At 38.1% G+C, this 17,257-nt stretch overlaps 1 protein-coding gene across 13 annotated transcripts in view; it reads left to right on the top strand.

The window, feature by feature from the left end:
* The window catches only part of MAST4 (microtubule associated serine/threonine kinase family member 4), a 573,771-nt gene that overhangs the window by 445,403 nt on the left and 111,111 nt on the right, over positions 1 to 17,257 (top strand). For all 13 annotated transcript variants that reach the window (XM_074385270.1, XM_074385262.1, XM_074385256.1 and 10 more), the window contains one exon: positions 11,216 to 11,304. In XM_074385270.1, coding sequence (XP_074241371.1) covers positions 11,216 to 11,304 — 89 coding nt within the window. The remainder of the gene's footprint in view (positions 1 to 11,215; positions 11,305 to 17,257) is intronic.

Here is a 17,257-nt window from a genome sequence, read left to right as displayed (position 1 = left end):
TAAGAGTTACTTCCTTGTCCCTGGCCAACTGAGAATAATCCAATGCCATTAAGTTAAATTAATTAAAGTGACTTTAACAGTAGGACTTTGAACTTGGTTTTTCTGCTACTTGGAAAAAGATATATCAAATTGTGACTTTAATATACTCATATTAATATGAGTACAAAACATGGAAGTTAAAAAGAAAAAACAACTTGTTTATGACATACACACATCTCCCCTACCCCCAACACATTCTTGTAGAGATTTAGAAAACCATTACTTTGTGTTTTGTTTGTCTTTTCTTAATTCCCCGGTATGTCTGTTGATTTCTCTTTGGTCCCTGACAATCACTGACCTATGGACAGCCAACCACTTGGATGTCTGTCTCATAAGTATTTGATCTGACCTTTCCCTCGTTATAAAACTAGCCCCCCCACCACCTCCACCTCTCGTCCAACTTGCACTCTTTGCTGCTTTGTTAGCCCAGCTCTAGGTAGGCCAGCCAGGTCATAGCTGCTTTATCTTTTCAGGATAGACTAGACCATGTTAGTTTTGAATGACTTTATACTATGTTTTAGGTAGCATCAGCCCTTGGAGAAGTTTCCCATGTTACAGCACATGCCCTTAGATCAGAGATAATTACCTGGCCTTTCCAGTACTTTCTTCCCATCTTCATCTCAAATGGTAACACTCTTTATTGTGTGTCTTTGATCTTTGGGCTGTTGTGCTAATCTTAAATCCAAAAGCCATCTCCATCATTGACTCTCCCAGCCCTTGAGGTCCTTCCTGTAAATAAATGGCCTGCCCTGATGACTTAGAATTCCTGGGGTGGGCATGCAGACTAGGTATCTCTTATGACTCATGTTGCAGATAAATTGCACTAAAAAATTAGTAGGCATTGAGATACAGGCCCTTCTCACTTTAATTACTTTTTACTTCTAACATATAAAAAAGTTGGATTTATTCTGTTACTACAAACATGCTTCCTTCCTCCCACCTTTTTTTTTTTTTTTCAAATTAGGGAGGGTCTTGCTCTGTTGTCCAGGCTGGAATGCAGTGGAGTGACCATGGCTCACTGCAATCTCAAACTCCTAGGCTCAAATGATCCTCCAGCCTCAGGTGCCTGAGTAGCTGGGACTAAGGCACATACCACCATGCCTAGTTATTTTAAAAAATATTTTATAGAGATGGAATTTCCCTGTGTTACCCAAGCAGGTTTCAGACTCCTGGCCTCAGTGAGCCCTCCTGCCTTGGCCACTCAAAGAGTTGGGATTACAGGCATTAGCCATACAAATCCCATTATTTCCAGCTTCTAATTAACTTTGATCATTGTGTCATGCTCCCTCTTTTAATTAGACTGACGATCCCACTGCAGTTTTATTCAGAATGATATGTATGTTGATTATTCCAGCAGGATGTTTCATACCATGCATCCAGCACTACAGACTTCATCAGCTCTTTGTGTTTTCTTAGCTATGTGCATCACTTTGATTAATCCAATAGTATGAGACTATATTATATCATCTTAGATCAGTTTAGTCATATAAATTGGACTCTATGTGTGTCTTCCATGTTAAATTATAAACTTCTTGAATGCAGAGACCACATTTAGCCAGTCATTCAAAAGTATTTAATGCATCTCTATTTAACTATTCTTTTTTCTATATTCTTCTGGTATCCAAAGAGATTCAGTGTTATATAAAATATAATCCTTGTCCTCAAAAAATGTATAGCCCACTCCTAGGTTGTAAGCTTCATGTACAATCCCAAGTTATGTGTTATGTTATTGAGTAAGTGACCATCAAGTGACATTGTGCTTGCTGGAATTACTGCAACACGACAAGGTGAATATCAGGCACCAATGACATGCGCTAATACTATGACATCAGAGCCCACCATGTTAGCCATGTAGAAATAGCTATGTCGACATGTCCACCTTTGAAATAGAGCCACAAAATGGAGAATAACTCAGGTGAAATGAGTTGTTAAAAATATACAGTCATGCACAGTGTAACATTTCAGTCAACAATAGACCACATATATGAAAGACCGCATGTGCAAAGGTGGTCCCACATGATTGTAATATCATATTTTTACTGTACCTCTATGTTTAGGCCCTGTCAACCTGAAAGGAAAAGTCTGAACCAAAATTAAGATAAGTAGAAAGTTTCATTGGGGCTAAGTTTGAGGATTGCATTCCTGAGCATAGATTCAAGTTGTTCTGCATATACACTCCAATTAGCAGCAGTTACAGGTAGATTCTTTTTCTTTTCTTTTTTTTTTTTTTTTTTTTTTTGAGACTGAGTCTCCCTCTTTTGCCAGGCTGGAGTGCAGTTGTGTGATCACAGCTCACTGCAACCTCCTCCTCCTGGATTCAAGCAATTCTCCTGCCTCGGCCTCCCGAGTAGCTGGAACTACAGGTGCCTGCCACCATGCCTGGCTAATTTTGTGTTTTTAGTAGAGATGGGGTTTCACTTTGTTGGCCAGGATGGTCTCGATCTCTTGACCTCACGATCCACCCGCCTTGGCCTCCCAAAGTGCTGGGATATAGGCATGAGCCACCACGCTGGGCCACAGGTAGATTTTTAAAGGAAAAGAAAAGATAGAGATAGGTCCTAAATTGTTTACCAAGAATTTACATTAAAATAACACAAGCTATTAATTGTGTTTACATTGTTATTTCTGTCTTAAATTCCAGGAACATGAAGATAATGAGTAAAGCAACTAGTCAGAAATGAAATACCTTTTAACAATTGTCCCCCAGGCATGGTGGGGACGTGACTGAAGTCCCTACTCCTGTCTCTCTGGGCCTGATACATTTGTCTTATCTCACGTAGCTCTGACTGCTCTGAGCTATTTTTCTTTTTTCATTACACAAATACTTACCATTGTGTTGCAGTTGTCTTCAGTGTTTAGTACAGTAACATGCTATACAGGTTTGTAGCCTGGGATCAATAGACTGTCACGTATAGCCTAGGTATGCAGTAGGCGCTACCATCTAGGTTTGTGTAAGTGCACTCTGTAATGTTTGCACAAGGACAAAATAGCCGAATGATGCATTTCTCCAAATGTATCCCTGCTAAGCAACAGGCGACTGTATTTTCATCAGGCATATCACTGAACTTATGAAATTATTTAGGGGAGTCTTACGAAATGGATGGATAATCCACAATGCATAGTATGTTCTGTAAAATTCTAGTGTTTATTGTTTATGAAAATGTGTTTAAAAGCTGAAAGAGGATTTATCTCACGCTTTAGCAACAAATTTTTGTTTTATCTCTTTTCCAGATTCTGCCTTAGAATGCATTTACCTGTGAATCAGTCTTATCTTTCCTTTTGTACTTTAAACACTTTGAAGCAACTTCATTTTCTTATCTCACACAGTACTTTGTATATGGGAATAGACATTCCAGAAATACTTGTTGTATTGGATAGTGCCTTTTCTAATATCTATATGTTCAGCTGTTTCTCTTTTCTTCTACGAAGACAGAAAATTGGGTCAGACCTCACTGTGGATTTACCTTAATGGATTAGATATATTTCCAGGAAGTACTATATAAGATAATATAAATTTTCCAGTTGGCTTTCTTCAGAATTTTTGAAAGTGTATTCCTTTCTCTAGCTATTGAAATTAGCCTGAATTTTTTTTTGTTGTTGTTCACAGGTGAAACAGTGTAGGCAAGCATTTATTCCCTTTATGATTAATGCCTTTAAAAGAGTTTTTCTGCTAATAGGAAAGTTAAGTTCAAGTATCAAGCCAGTAATATCAATAATTACTTCCCCCTGATCACTATGACCTGGATCATTACATTGATACAAATATGGAAAGGCCTGAGGCCTTGAGCCACCTCAGGATCAGCACTCGCTATTTCTCCAACTTTTTTTGAGGCTATGCAAAAGAGCACAGACTGATGTAACACTTCCATTGAATTTTGGAGCTGTTTTTATACAAACTGATTTTTAAAATAAAATACTGTATTTTAAAGCAGAATCACAGACGATAAGAGTGTATTCAAGATGCACATCAATTCAACCTCCCAACTGGTCTTCCTGCTTCCTCCTTTTAATCTAGTAGCCAGAACGGTTCTCTAAAAACAAAAGTCAGGTTACGTTCAGAACCTTCCAACAGCTTCCCTCGTCACTCAGACTGAAAACCAGACTCTGCACTGTGGCCTGCAGGCTGCTCCAGACCTGCCTCCTAGCATGACTCTGCCATCCTCTGCTGGCAGTCTCCCCTGGCTTGCTGCACACCTGCCACGCTGGCCTGCCTGCTCCTCCTGGAACACTCTGGCCTCAGGGCCTCTGCTCTTGCCGAATGCTCACTTCCTTGTTTATCTGGTCTTAGGCTCTCTCACCTCCCCCAGTGAGGCCTTTCCTGACCCCCTATTTGAAATTGTGAACTCCCACATCTGCCTTATTTGTAATGTAGGAGGAATATAATGCACAATTATTTTTCCTCCATCGCTATCTCATGTAATACAAATTTGACAAATTTATTGTGTTCATTTTCTGCTTTTCCCTCTAAAATGTAAGCTCCCTTGAGAGCAGGGATTTTTGTTTGTTTAGAATAGTACCTAGCATATCTTATGTACTCAAAGTAATTTATTGAAGGAGTTAATGAAAGCCTGGGAGGAGCCCTGGTTTCATGGGCCATAGGGAAGATGAAAGACGATCCCAGCAAGTTTCTTAACTTCACATTAGTAGCAAAGGGTATGTGACAAAGGCAGAGAACAGCTTTGTTCCCTGCCACCTTCTAAGGAGGAATAGTGCTTATCCAGCCAGCTACTAGGTGCGGTCTTGTGCTATTCAGAAAAAGTGGTGGAGATGTAGACTTGAAGATGCCTAGAAAGAAAGGGTTGGCTGATTTACATGAGAAAAACAGTTATTTCTGGGAGAAGACAGCAGAATGTAGGCAAAAATGGAGATATCCAGGTGAAGCAGCAATAAGCAGGATTTGGGGGAGAAGTGTCCAAAGAAGATTTTAAGGAATATTTACTTTATGTTGCATGATATAATTTTTCCTTGAAATATAGCCTCTTATCAAAGACATTTTTCAAGGCTTTTTAAGTCAAATGCACAGGGTTCTAGATCTTTAATGTTGCAAAGAGGAAAAAAAGTGTCCATAACATATAATTTTAGTGCATTTAGGAATCCTAAAATTTGCTTCAAAGGAATAATCTTAAAAAGGAATGAATTAGACATATTTATGTTGCCATGGTTAAATCTCAAAAACATAATGTTGAGTGAAAAAAAAATGAGTTACAGAATATCTGTAATGTATAGTGTGTGCTAAAGTATAATTTATCCAAAAGTCAAAAACATGACTGTTATACAAATATAAAATGAACACGTATCAAATATTTTATTTAACATATCAGTGAGGGCAGCAGTAACATTAAAAAAGATTTAAAGAGATTTTGAAAATCAGACATATGAATGTATATATACACATATATAGTCAGGAATTATGAATTTGCTCATAGATGCAAAACTAATATCTCATAGGACTGTGATAGTAAAGATTTGAGATCATCTTTCCTTGGGGTGGATATTAATTGTATCTTCACCAGATAAAATTCATTTACATTATTATGGTTAAGAATCATTTGTATTACTCTCAGTTTTCTACTTAACTTCAGTTTCTACAGAGTTTTAGAATCACCTGGTCAATAGAAAAACAATATGTACACCTTTACATAATCAAATAATCCCCAGGGATTGCCCACTATAAAAGCCCAACAAACCACTGAAAGGTAACTATTAATATCTTTTGTACAATTTCAAGTCTCTGTTTTTTCCTGTTACGTGATACTACTAGTGAAAATATGGAACCACACACATGTAGTGTGGTTATACATATGGCATATATATATGCTACCATACCAAGAATGAATGGGAAAGCTACGAGTCCCAGTTGTTTGTTTGTTTTTTTTTTAGAGGGAGTTTTGCTTTTGTTGCCCAGGCTAGAGTGCAATGGTGTGATTTTGGGTCACTGCAACCCCTGCCTCTGGGTTCAAGCAATTCTCCTGCCTCAGCCTCCCGAGTAGCTGGGATTACAGGCCTGTGCCACCACACCCAGCTAATTTTGTATTTTTAATAGAGACAGGGTTTCTCCATGTTGGTCAGGCTGATCTTGAACTCCCGACCTCAGGTGATCTGCCCGCCTCAGCCTCCCAAAGTGATCACAGGAGTGAGCCACCATGCCCGGCCTCCCAGTTCTTTCAGTAATTGCCTTTGGGAACTAGAAAATATTATTGGTTTGGACTTCTGAGAGTACATTTTGTTCTCTCTCTAATGTCTGTATCTTTTTTAAAGATTGGAATCAAATGGGAGAAATGATACAGTTGCTTGTGCCAGTGTGGTAGAAATTGTTGGATTATTTTTCTTTTATTAAAACTTTTGAGACCAAAAGAAGTTTATGACTGTCTCATCTGTTTCAACCCCTTCATTGTAAAGAAATAGAAACAGAAACCTGCTTAGTTCATAACATTTATTCAGCAATACCACTTTAGCTAGTCAAGTTCTGCCTCCTGGTCATGCCCTATGTCTTCCACTTCAGCCTTCTTCTTTGTTTAAGAAATATTCAAATGTTCATTTTCTATTAAGGCGTTAGGAAATAGCAGATGTTCATGGACAGTAAACCTTTGTCTGTGATTGGTCTCCTGTGCAAATTTATCAAATTTTCATCAGGACAAAGTAATTCTAGCTTTCCATAATTGAGTAAGAGGGCCCCTCTTACTCAATTCATGATATTATTACTGCCCCTCAGTGGTGGTTAGTCTTATGTTCTACTGAATGTTGACCTTTCAAGTCAGCTGTGAATGTAAAAATCATTGCCTGTTGGGGTATTCTCCCCTCATTGTTCTTGCCATGGTCAGAAATAATCAGAATTTATGTCTCAAAGTGAATATAATTTAAAATCAAGTTGGATTTCAACTACTCAGAATAATTGGAAAAGGCCACAGCCTGGTGGGCCTCACAGCTTTTAGAGACCTGGTAGGGGATGGTTAACAGGTTCTTCTGCCAGGAGACAAGTGGCAAACGCAGATGTGAAACTTTTACATGTCCCACCAAGCCTTTCGTATGGAGCTCTGCACACAAAGGCAACTTCTGCAGAAGTGGAATGGGGTACTTTGAACAGAAAATACATACAACTTCCCCACCTGGCTCCAGCTTAGTAGCCATACTCCTCTGTCCCTCTCACACTGAGCCAGGCCTGACTTGAATGATGAAATGCATGGCCTGTCTGTCTTCCTAGCAAATGGGAGGTGCTGTTGGCAGTAATTAAGAAATTAAGAAGCTCCTTGTGAAACTGTTTTTGTGATGGTAACAGTGAAATCAGAGAGCAGGTGTGGTGCTTTGATGAGTCCTCATTTCACCTGCCTGAGCAAAAGCCATGCAGACAAATAAAACACTTTTTTTCCTGGTGGTGACCTCATGTCAATCCACAGCATCTCCACCCAAGCACCCGACCAGCTGTGACATTCTTACATGCAGTGTTCTGTCCATGCCTGCTTGCCTCTTGCCCCTCAGGGACAGCCAGTCCTTCTCCCTCAAGGTCCTATCATCGGAACATCATTCCCCTTCCCATTCTTCTCAGATTCCGTAATCAGCAAGGTGCATTTCTTGTGCCCTGTGTCTAAGTTATTTTTCTGTGCCTCATAGTTGCCCCTAGGTGGAGCTTCCCAAGGAGGTACCTACCAGATGAATGAATGACGTAAAACTAAATGCCTACTTGTGATCATCAGATCCTGTCCTAATCCGTTGTTTATGCCATTGTCTCAAGTTCTCATATGACTGTCTTCTCAGGCTAAATTCTGATTTTGCAAGTAGTGACTCTATGCCATTGTGTTGATAGAACAATAGCAGCCACCTTCCAAATTCAGGGAACAAACTGTGCATCTTATCCACAGGAAAAGTAAGTTTTTCCATGTGTTGCTTCAGCTGGAGAACTGAGAGAGGAGGTACTTTGTGGGAAGTGGTTAGTCCCATGTTTGGCTTTCAGATCGGAGCGTGGACATGGTGAACAGCTTCTAGTTCTTGAAGAATGATGTCAAAAGAATGCATTTGGGAATGGAATAGCTGCAACTTGAATTCATAACTTTTCTTTAGTTTCATTTTTGTGGTCACGTCCCTGTGTCCCTAAGGATGAAAACTGGAGATAACTCTTTACAAGTTCAAATGCCTTGATAAGGGTGAATTATAATGAAGAGATTTCTGCAACAGGAGAAGTAGTATTCATGTTGAATCTGGTCAGATGTCACCTGTTTTTCCCTTGGGTGACTTTGCTTGAAAAAAAGCAAGGCACAATTGACTTAGTCATGCTGGTGAAAAGGAAGGAGCCTTTATTTTGCCTGAGTGGAGATGTTTCCACTGTTTTATCACTTAATGGATTAAATGAGTAGGTGTGGTCATGAACACCTGGACTCTTCCCTCCTGTACCCTGGAAAAGTTTTCTATAGAATATCAGTAGGGTCCTGGGATTTTAAAAGTGTGTGTGTGTGTGTGTGTGTGTGTGTGTGTGTGTGTGTGAATGTGTCTGTCTGTCTGTCTAAAGATCTGGGTATTTGGGGATGAAATGCAGTGTAAAGTATCCCTCTACTCTTGAGAATGTTAGCAACAAATTCATTCATGAAGCTAGGACCCCACTTCTTAAGTATAGGGATTTATTTTGTGTACATGTGGAAATATATCTTAGCCTATATTGTATAAACATTGGTGTTGCTACTTTGGGATCATTCGATGTTTAAAAGCTTTCTATTTCATTGTTGAGAGAGATTCTAGAAAGTTCCAAGTCTCTTTAATTTTAATATCATCTCTAGCTTCATATTAAAAGGAAAAAAGGTTAGAGGAGACACTTTCAGTTGTGAATTATGCTTTGATTATTCATGGCTTTTGTCAATAAGATATACCTTTGATAATTTGTTTTGTGTCACATACTACCAGGACGTTAAATATGGTAAACTGTTCAAATTCTGAGGTAGTTTGTTTTTAACTTCTCTTTAAACTTGCTCATGTATTCATAGATGAAGTAGCCTATTTTCTTTCACTCTACATTGCATTCATAATGAATCACCTGTTTATAAAGATTAGCAATCTTTATAGAGGAGTGGACGCACACAGGATGACTAATGTAAATCTGTTTGTATATTGACCAAACAAGCGTATTTTATTTGGGGGTTTTATGTGGACATTTCTTTTTGAGATTTTTTTAATCACATTTTTGAAACCCCTTTTCTACCCCTTTTTGATACACTTTAAATAACTAATGCAATTGTGAGGTTTTAGTGTTCATATTTTTATTTGTTTTAAATCTAAATTGTTGAATGCTTTGCCTGTTGTGGTAGTGTATGTACCTTGGTATGTCTGGTAGTGTACATTTCTTAGAAATTTTTTAGGTTTTACTTTAGGAAATAACATTTTCTAAATTTAAGGTTATCAGCATATTTCACTGATATACCTAGTTAAGATATTCATTAGATTGCTATCTGCATTAATACACATTTCTTATTAATATTTATACATAGAAACATTAATAAATATGTTGAAAAAGATCTTTATAAATTATGTAGATCAAGCGCTAAACATGAAAAAATATAGCCATTTTTATAATAACCTGAATGTCAGTTTATTTGCGGAAAGAAGTTTGCTGACATTTCCAGAACGTAAATCTGTCATTTATAATTTCTTTTATTAACATCAGCAAGTTAATATATTTAATATTTCAGTATTGGAATGAAAGGAGATATTAATTTGAATTAACACTAAATACATTATACAGTATCTTTTAAAAACAGAGTATCTGATTTAATGATTATGAATTTAATAGGTTGAATACATTTCTTGATAGATGAGTTAATAATATCCAACCCACCTTCACAATTAAATATCAAGGGTCTATTCTCATTAACAATTTGTTTAAGGCTGAGTAAACATGATCTTCATTAAACTCACAGATAATACTAGGGGATGCTGATTGCTGCAATGGGGAAAATAAAGTGATGGAGCCTGACCTTAAGAAATTATAAACGTGGGACTGTTGAGAAATGATAAATAAGCAGCAAACATCTAAGAGAAGATCAACTGCCAAGTCCATGTTGCCAAAAGAAATTGGGTTTGGTTTTGAAATGTATTACTTGAATATTTAGAAATGTTATCTCACTATACCTAACTTAGAAGTCCAGTGAAAATTTCTGTTTCAGGAACCTAGTATAACAGAGGTCTGTCCTGCATTAAGAAGGCCTTGCAATAAACTCTTAATGGTGGTTGAGGGCAGCACAATGTAGGAGGATAGAGACACCTGAACCTTGTTATAGGTGAATTAAATGAGGTAACTTGCTGGGTTTTATTACCCTTCTCTGACTACTGTATTGCTAATAGAGAGTGAAGTGCCAATCTGTTTTGAAGAAAGCAAACGAAAATAAGATAATATCCACTTCACCATTTTGTATTTGTCCTATTCTTTGAGGTTTGTTGAAGTTACTTTGAAATCAAATTAGCCATTTTATAACTTCCTACTAGCAGAAACAGCAACAAATTGTTACCTTGTGCCCATGTGTAGTAATTTATCTCAATGCTCTGGGTACTCAGGATAAAACCAGTAGCTAGCGTGCTTGTGAAAGAGGACCATCACTATTGTTTTAATACACTGGGATCTTATTTAATGATTCTAGACCATTTACCTTAATAAAGAATTTGTGAATGCCATATACAAGATGAAAAATGAATGAGTGATGAGATGCATTTATCTTAGGCATCAGCTATTCTATTGACAAAAGGCACAAATAAGAAATTTGTCTAAATAATTAGATTTTTAATTAGTGCATCATTGTAAGATTAATGTCATTGCGCTTCGTTGCATGTAATTTTGTATTAGAAATTTTGTGTCAACAAAGATGCTACCTGTGGTTTGCTGATTTGAATCCTTAAGTTATCACTTATATGTATGGTATGTTGCATATTTGCAGTCAAGAGCTGGAAGAAGGCATTTGATTATTGCACCACTGGTGGTGAGGAATATTGATGGTGTTGTGCTATATGAATATATTATATTTTCTAATTTTCAAGAGGCAGCCACCCCTCAAATATTAGTGAATGCATAATTGTAATAATTTTAACAATAACATGAGCAGATAGGTTGTGCAACCTGGTCCATGTCTACCTGGAATATGCTTGAACAACATTATTGATGCTGTATTCTTTTTAAACTTTGTTTCTTCTTTCCTTTTGATAGTTGCCGAACAAGCAACCGGAAAAGCTTGATAGGCAATGGGCAGTCACCAGCATTGCCTCGACCACACTCACCTCTCTCTGCTCATGCAGGTAATTGATTACCAATTCTTGAGTTTTGTTTTATTTATTTGTTGGTTTTAAAAATAATTAATACATTTTGAGATTTGGTATATCTTCACATGTTATCTTTGTTTTCCTGTTGTTTTATCCCTAAGTTGTTGTTTGTGACATGTTAACCCAAACCTTGTCCTCTCTGAGTGTTTGGACTCTGAAATACAGAATTCCTTTTTATATGGGGTCTCTTTTCAATTATTTCTTTCTCTATTTCTAAACGCCTGGATGATACAAGACATAGTTTCCATGTTAGGAATATCCTTGGGAAATGTAAACATGATAACTCGTGTGAAAAGTATTAATGTTAAGAACTATTCAGCATATTTCTCCCTAAAATTGAACTCGTCTAATATATTATGATAGTCATTTTAGGGACAATGAAGATTCAAGAGATGAGGCCTTTGGCCTCAAGTACTTTATTGAATTAAAAGGAAGGTTAGAGTTGTACTATGAAAATTGCTTTGTATGGTGGTGTTGTTTTTTGTTTTTTTTTTTTAAAGTTCTAGCCATGGTGATGCAAAAAAGAGAAGGGTCAATTCTGAAGGGAAAGGCTAGAAGGGTTTAAAGGAGCCATTTGCCCAAGATGTTGAAAGGTGAGCAAGACTTTGTCGACAGGTAGAGATGGAATAAGAGAAAGGGAATTCTCAGTGTATGGCTGGAGCGTGGGATGTGTGCGCTTCATTAAGAGAACATAAGGATGGAAAGACAGAGGAAGGTCAGGAAGTGGGAGGAAGTTTGACTGTGAATGCCTTTGAGGGTTTGGAGGAGGATCTGTGTTACAGGAAGGTATCTTCAGGACTGTGAAGGATAAAGGTCAAAAGGGTGAGCTCTTATCCCTACCTAACTGTACTCTTGTGAAAACTCTAATTTGACACTCATGTGTTCTCAGATGATCTTCACTTCATATTTAAATACAGGGGTAACACTCTCACCCAGAAAACAGTTCTTAAGCTCAAGTTGTCTGTTATATTGGGGAGAAGAAGAAGGGAGAAAGCAGTAGTCGCCCCTTTGGAGTGAAATTTTATTTTCTCCATAGAAATAATTGAAGGTGGTAAATTAAAAAGATGAAAGATAAATAGATAAAATTATGACAATGTAAAATGACCGCTAACATTTACAAAGACCTCTTCCAGGTAAAACGTTAGAGTTAGAGAAGCTCTTAACAGATGAAGAGGAGTTCTAGACCACTCACAGCAGCGTTATTTGTAATAGCTAAACATTTGAAGTAACCTAAGTATTTATCAGTTGGAAAATGGTTAAGGGATGTGTGGCATAGCTATATCCAAAACACTTATGCACATAGGAAACAAGTGAATGCTGCTCAGATTTGCGTGGATGAAACTAAAATATATTGTTGGACAACAAAGGCAAGTCACAGAAAAATATTATGTAAGCCTTTCATATAAAGTTAACATGCTACATACAATATTTTATTTAGGGATATATATGTATAAAATATATATTATATATCCTAAAATATAATGTTTATGTAATATATAAGTGTACATATTATACAATCACTGTACTATATTTTAGGTATTTTTGTAATGTAAGAGCCTAAAGGAAAACATGGTAATGATAAATACCAATTTCATGATAGTAGTTACCTCTGAGAGGGAATGAGAAGGTTATAATTAGGGAAGAGGTGTAAGCAGTGGTAACATATTTCCAAAGCTATGTGATGAGGATGCATTACTTCTATTACTACCATTTCTGTTTTTGAGACTGATATTACGCTACTGTCATTAAAACCCTACAGACGGTCAAACAAGGCCAAATACTTTAATTGGGATATTACTCCGGCACCCAGCATAGTGCCCAGCAGTGTATGCTAGGTGCTAGGTGAATGATGGATTCTATTTTTTAGTATATAATTTAGTGATGTAAAGACTTAAATCTCGTCCTCTTTGTAGTATTTATAGCAATTTCATCATTCTTTATGTGCTTGTTGATTAGTCTTTTATAGCTGTGATTTTCTTCACTTCTAATATTTAGAAGACAGAACATGTGGTTAAGACTTTAATGGTCATTTTAATTATTTTCTTTTCTTTCATAGATTTAGCTTAAGTTCTCTCTCCTTCAATATTAATTTAGAATTTAATCAAAAGAGTGGGCAGAGGGAAGCCTTTCAGGTTCTAAGAGTGGGTTTTTTTTTTGAGATGGAGTCTCCCTCTTTTGCCCAGGCTGGAGTGCAGTGGTTTAATCTCAGCTAACTAGAATCTCTGCCTCCCAGGTTCAAGCTATTCTCGTGCGTCAACCTCCTTAGTAGCTGGGATTATAGGCACTCGTGATGATGCCTGGCTGATTTTTATTTTTTTATTTTTAGTAGAGATGAGGTTTTGCCGTGTTGGCCAGGTTGGTCTTGAACTCCTGGGCTCAAGCAGTCCTCTCGCCTCAGCCACGCAAAGTGCTAGGATTACAGGCAAGAGCCACCACATCCAGCATTGCTTTTCTTTATGTTACACAGCCAACAGGGTGTTGTTCTCTCAGAGGCAGTAGAAGCCTGCCAGACATTCTGTGAGAGTAGATTCCTATTTCTTTATAAAAAGAAGAACATGTGAATACAATCCAGGACCAGTCCTCATGTCTTGATAACATGCAGTGCCTCTTCACTGGCCATGCCTTTTGCCTCACCCTTTCTGTTACTATGCTCTCTATCCTGCCTTGGACACTGAGTGCCAGGCGAGGCTTTCTAGACATCTCCATCCAAAAAAGAGAAGGAAAAACCTTCATCTCTCAGCACTTACTAACCTAAAAAATAAAGTTGCACTTTCTGTTTTTCTTAGGTAGGGATTACATGAGCCAGGCCACTCATCACTGACACCTTGTTTGTACCCATCAAAAGCATTGGTAGAGATAGGGACATTAATTTGTGTACAGGTATCAGCAGTGCTCTCACAGTGCTCTGGAGCATGTCTTCACAAAACAGTGTTTGTTGGGAGCCATAGATTCCTAAAAGAACAGTGAATAGGACAATCTCATTAAAAAAGAAGAAGAAGAAGAATGCATAGAAGATCAGAGGCCTTCAGGTCTGGGAAGATTCTGAGCATGAAAAATAATCCAGAAGTCCCAAAGGGAAAAGACTAGTGTGTCTCACCTAAAATGAAAATTTGTGTTTCATAAACAAACTCAAAAGAAATCAAAGTATGAAAAATGTTTGTGCCCATAACTGATTGCTAGTTTACATGAAGAAATTGTGTAAACTGATATGAAATGGTGAATGCACCAATAGAGAAAATGGGCAAAAGGTGCAAATAGCATGACATAGGAAAAAAATGGTCAACAAAATGTGAAATGATACTTAATTGCGATTATTAAAAAATGTGGCCAGGCACAGTCACACCTGTGATTGCAGCACTGTGGGAGACTGAGGCAGGAGGATTGCATGAGCCCAGCAGTTTGAACCTAGACAACACAGTGACACCTCATCTCTACAAAATTTCTAAAAATTACTCGGGCGTGGTGGCACATGCCTGTGGTCCCAGCTACTCGGGAGGCTGAGGTGGGTGGGTCGCCTGAGCTGGAGAGATCAAGGCTGCAGTGAGCTATAATGGTGCCACTGAACTCCAGCCTGGGTGAAAGAGATAGTATCATTCACCTAGCATGGTGTCAAAAACCTTTTTTAATTGATCAAATTCAGTGATAGCAAAGATGTGCGTAAGTGGTCCCTTTCCCATGATCTAAAGGTGAATGTGAATTAGTGTAACCATTTAGTTAGTGGTTTTCAGTATTGGTGAACATTTCAAATGTGTTTACCCTTTTGCTCAGCAAATTCATGTAAAGGAATTTATCTTACTGATATTTTCAGCGAATAACAGAAAATTATAAGTATAGCATAGCTTGTACCTAGCAAATGGAAAAGTACCAGCTTTTTGTTTAAATTGCTTGTCGGTAATGGACTAGTTAAGTAAATAATGATTCAGGGGTATAACCCAGCACTAAATAGTTGTTACAGCGAACAAGGTGGGCTTTTCTGTGCTGGTATTGTAAAGATACACAAGATACATTGTTAGGCGAAAACATTGCTTGTTGTCATTTCATGTACATGTGTGTTTTAGAGTGTGTATACACAGATGAAAGCACACTTGTATACTCATGCATAGTCACAGAAATTTGCGGAAAAAGGAGGAACCATTAAGTGTTTAGGGAATAAGAAAGTAGGGAAATTAGCACATCGTGCCTTTCTAATAAAAAGAAACCTCTGAAAATAAAACCCAAGGCCGAGCGCAGTGGCTCACACCTGTAATCCCAGCACTTTGGGAGGCCAAGGCAGGCGGGTAACAAGGTTGAGAGATTGAGACCACCCTGGCCAACATAGTGAAACCCCATCTCTACTAAAAATACAAAAATCAGCTGGACTTGGTGGCATGTGCCTGTAGTCCCAGCTACTCAGAAGGCTGAGGCAGGAGAATCGCATGAACCCAGGAGGCAGAGGTTGTAGTGAGCCAAGATTGCGCCACTGCACTCCAGCCTGGTGAAAGAGCAAGACTGTCTCAAAACAAACAAACAAACAAACAAAAAAGCAATATGATATCTGCAGTAGTTTTCTATTGCTGAGTAAGAATTATCCATAATTTACTGGTTTAATCATCATGCATTTATTAATCTTACTTTTTCTGCCCAGGAAGAAGTCTGGGCAGGCTTACCTGGGTTCTCTGCTCAGGTTGTTACAAGGCCAAAATCAAGGTGTTGGTTGAGCTGGGCTCTTATCTGGAGGCTGGGAAAAAAACTCACTTCCAAGCCCATGCAGGTGTGGACAGATTTAGATCATCGCCTTTGTAGGACAGAGTTCCCCACCTCATCCTGGCTATCAGCAAGGGGCTGCTTTTCAGCTCCTAGAGGCTGCCCTCTGCGATCTTATAGCCAGCAGTGCACATCCGGTCATTCTCACATTTCAAATCTGACTGTGTCTTTTTCCATCCACAAGAAAAAACTCTTGCTTTTAAAAGGCTCACTTGGTCAGGTGAGGCCCCACCCAAATAATCTCTATACTTGAAAGTCAACTGATTTGGGACAGTTACAGCTAAAAAATACCTTCATAGTAGTATTCATGTTTGATTGAATAACTAGGGGACTGGAATTTTGAGGGGGCCATGCTTAGAATTCTGCCTACCACAGTAACACTTCATACTGTATTTTGATTTAAATGGATGAAAGTGGGAGCTCTAAGAGTGATGCTTAAGAGGATAAGCTGCAGAGGAAAAGGAGATAAATAACTGAGACACAGGGACCCCAGGCTCTTAAGGTGCTTAGGTAGCAAATGTAGCCCTGTTGGCCAGAAATTCTTTGTGTCTTCAGAGTTGTTTTACTGTGAATTTGCAGGTGGCTACTTTGATGGATTTTTTAAAGGGTTTCTATAAGGAAGGGTGGAAAGGAGTTTCAGTTTTCTATTGGGCAAACTCTAGGAGTTATTAAAGATAGGAAATCTCCCTAAATATCTGACTATGTGTATATATAAATTTAGGTTATAAGGAGACTTCATTTCTTAAGGGCAAGTCACCATTGTGTTTATGCAGGTGTGTTCTGCTTGTTTAGGGTAGGCACACGGGGTTTTGGCCACAAAACAAAACATCCTGAATCCCACTCTTCAAAATGAATCATGTGAACATTTTAATGCACATCCCTTTGTTATCTTCTCTGCTCCCCATCCCACAATGACCCATGGGGCTTAACAAATAAAACCCAGCTTATAACTTAGGGGGTTTCCAACGAGAAACTATATGACATCATGTACATTTTTAAATATAATATCATTATTTCAGAAAACTCTGAGGACCTTTTTCTTTTTGGTTTGTTTTACAGTCTCCTTTTGAGCCACACATGAGAATTGTTTGCAGCTTGCTTACCTTACACTTCAGCCATATCGGTTCCACTCACCTCAGTCTTGCAACTCATTCATTAGATGAGACACTAAATTGGATTGGGGTAA

Source organism: Saimiri boliviensis, chromosome 1, assembly GCF_048565385.1.
Source record: "Saimiri boliviensis isolate mSaiBol1 chromosome 1, mSaiBol1.pri, whole genome shotgun sequence".
Taxonomy (NCBI): Eukaryota; Metazoa; Chordata; class Mammalia; order Primates; family Cebidae; genus Saimiri; species Saimiri boliviensis.
This window is presented reverse-complemented; position numbering and strand designations above follow the sequence as displayed.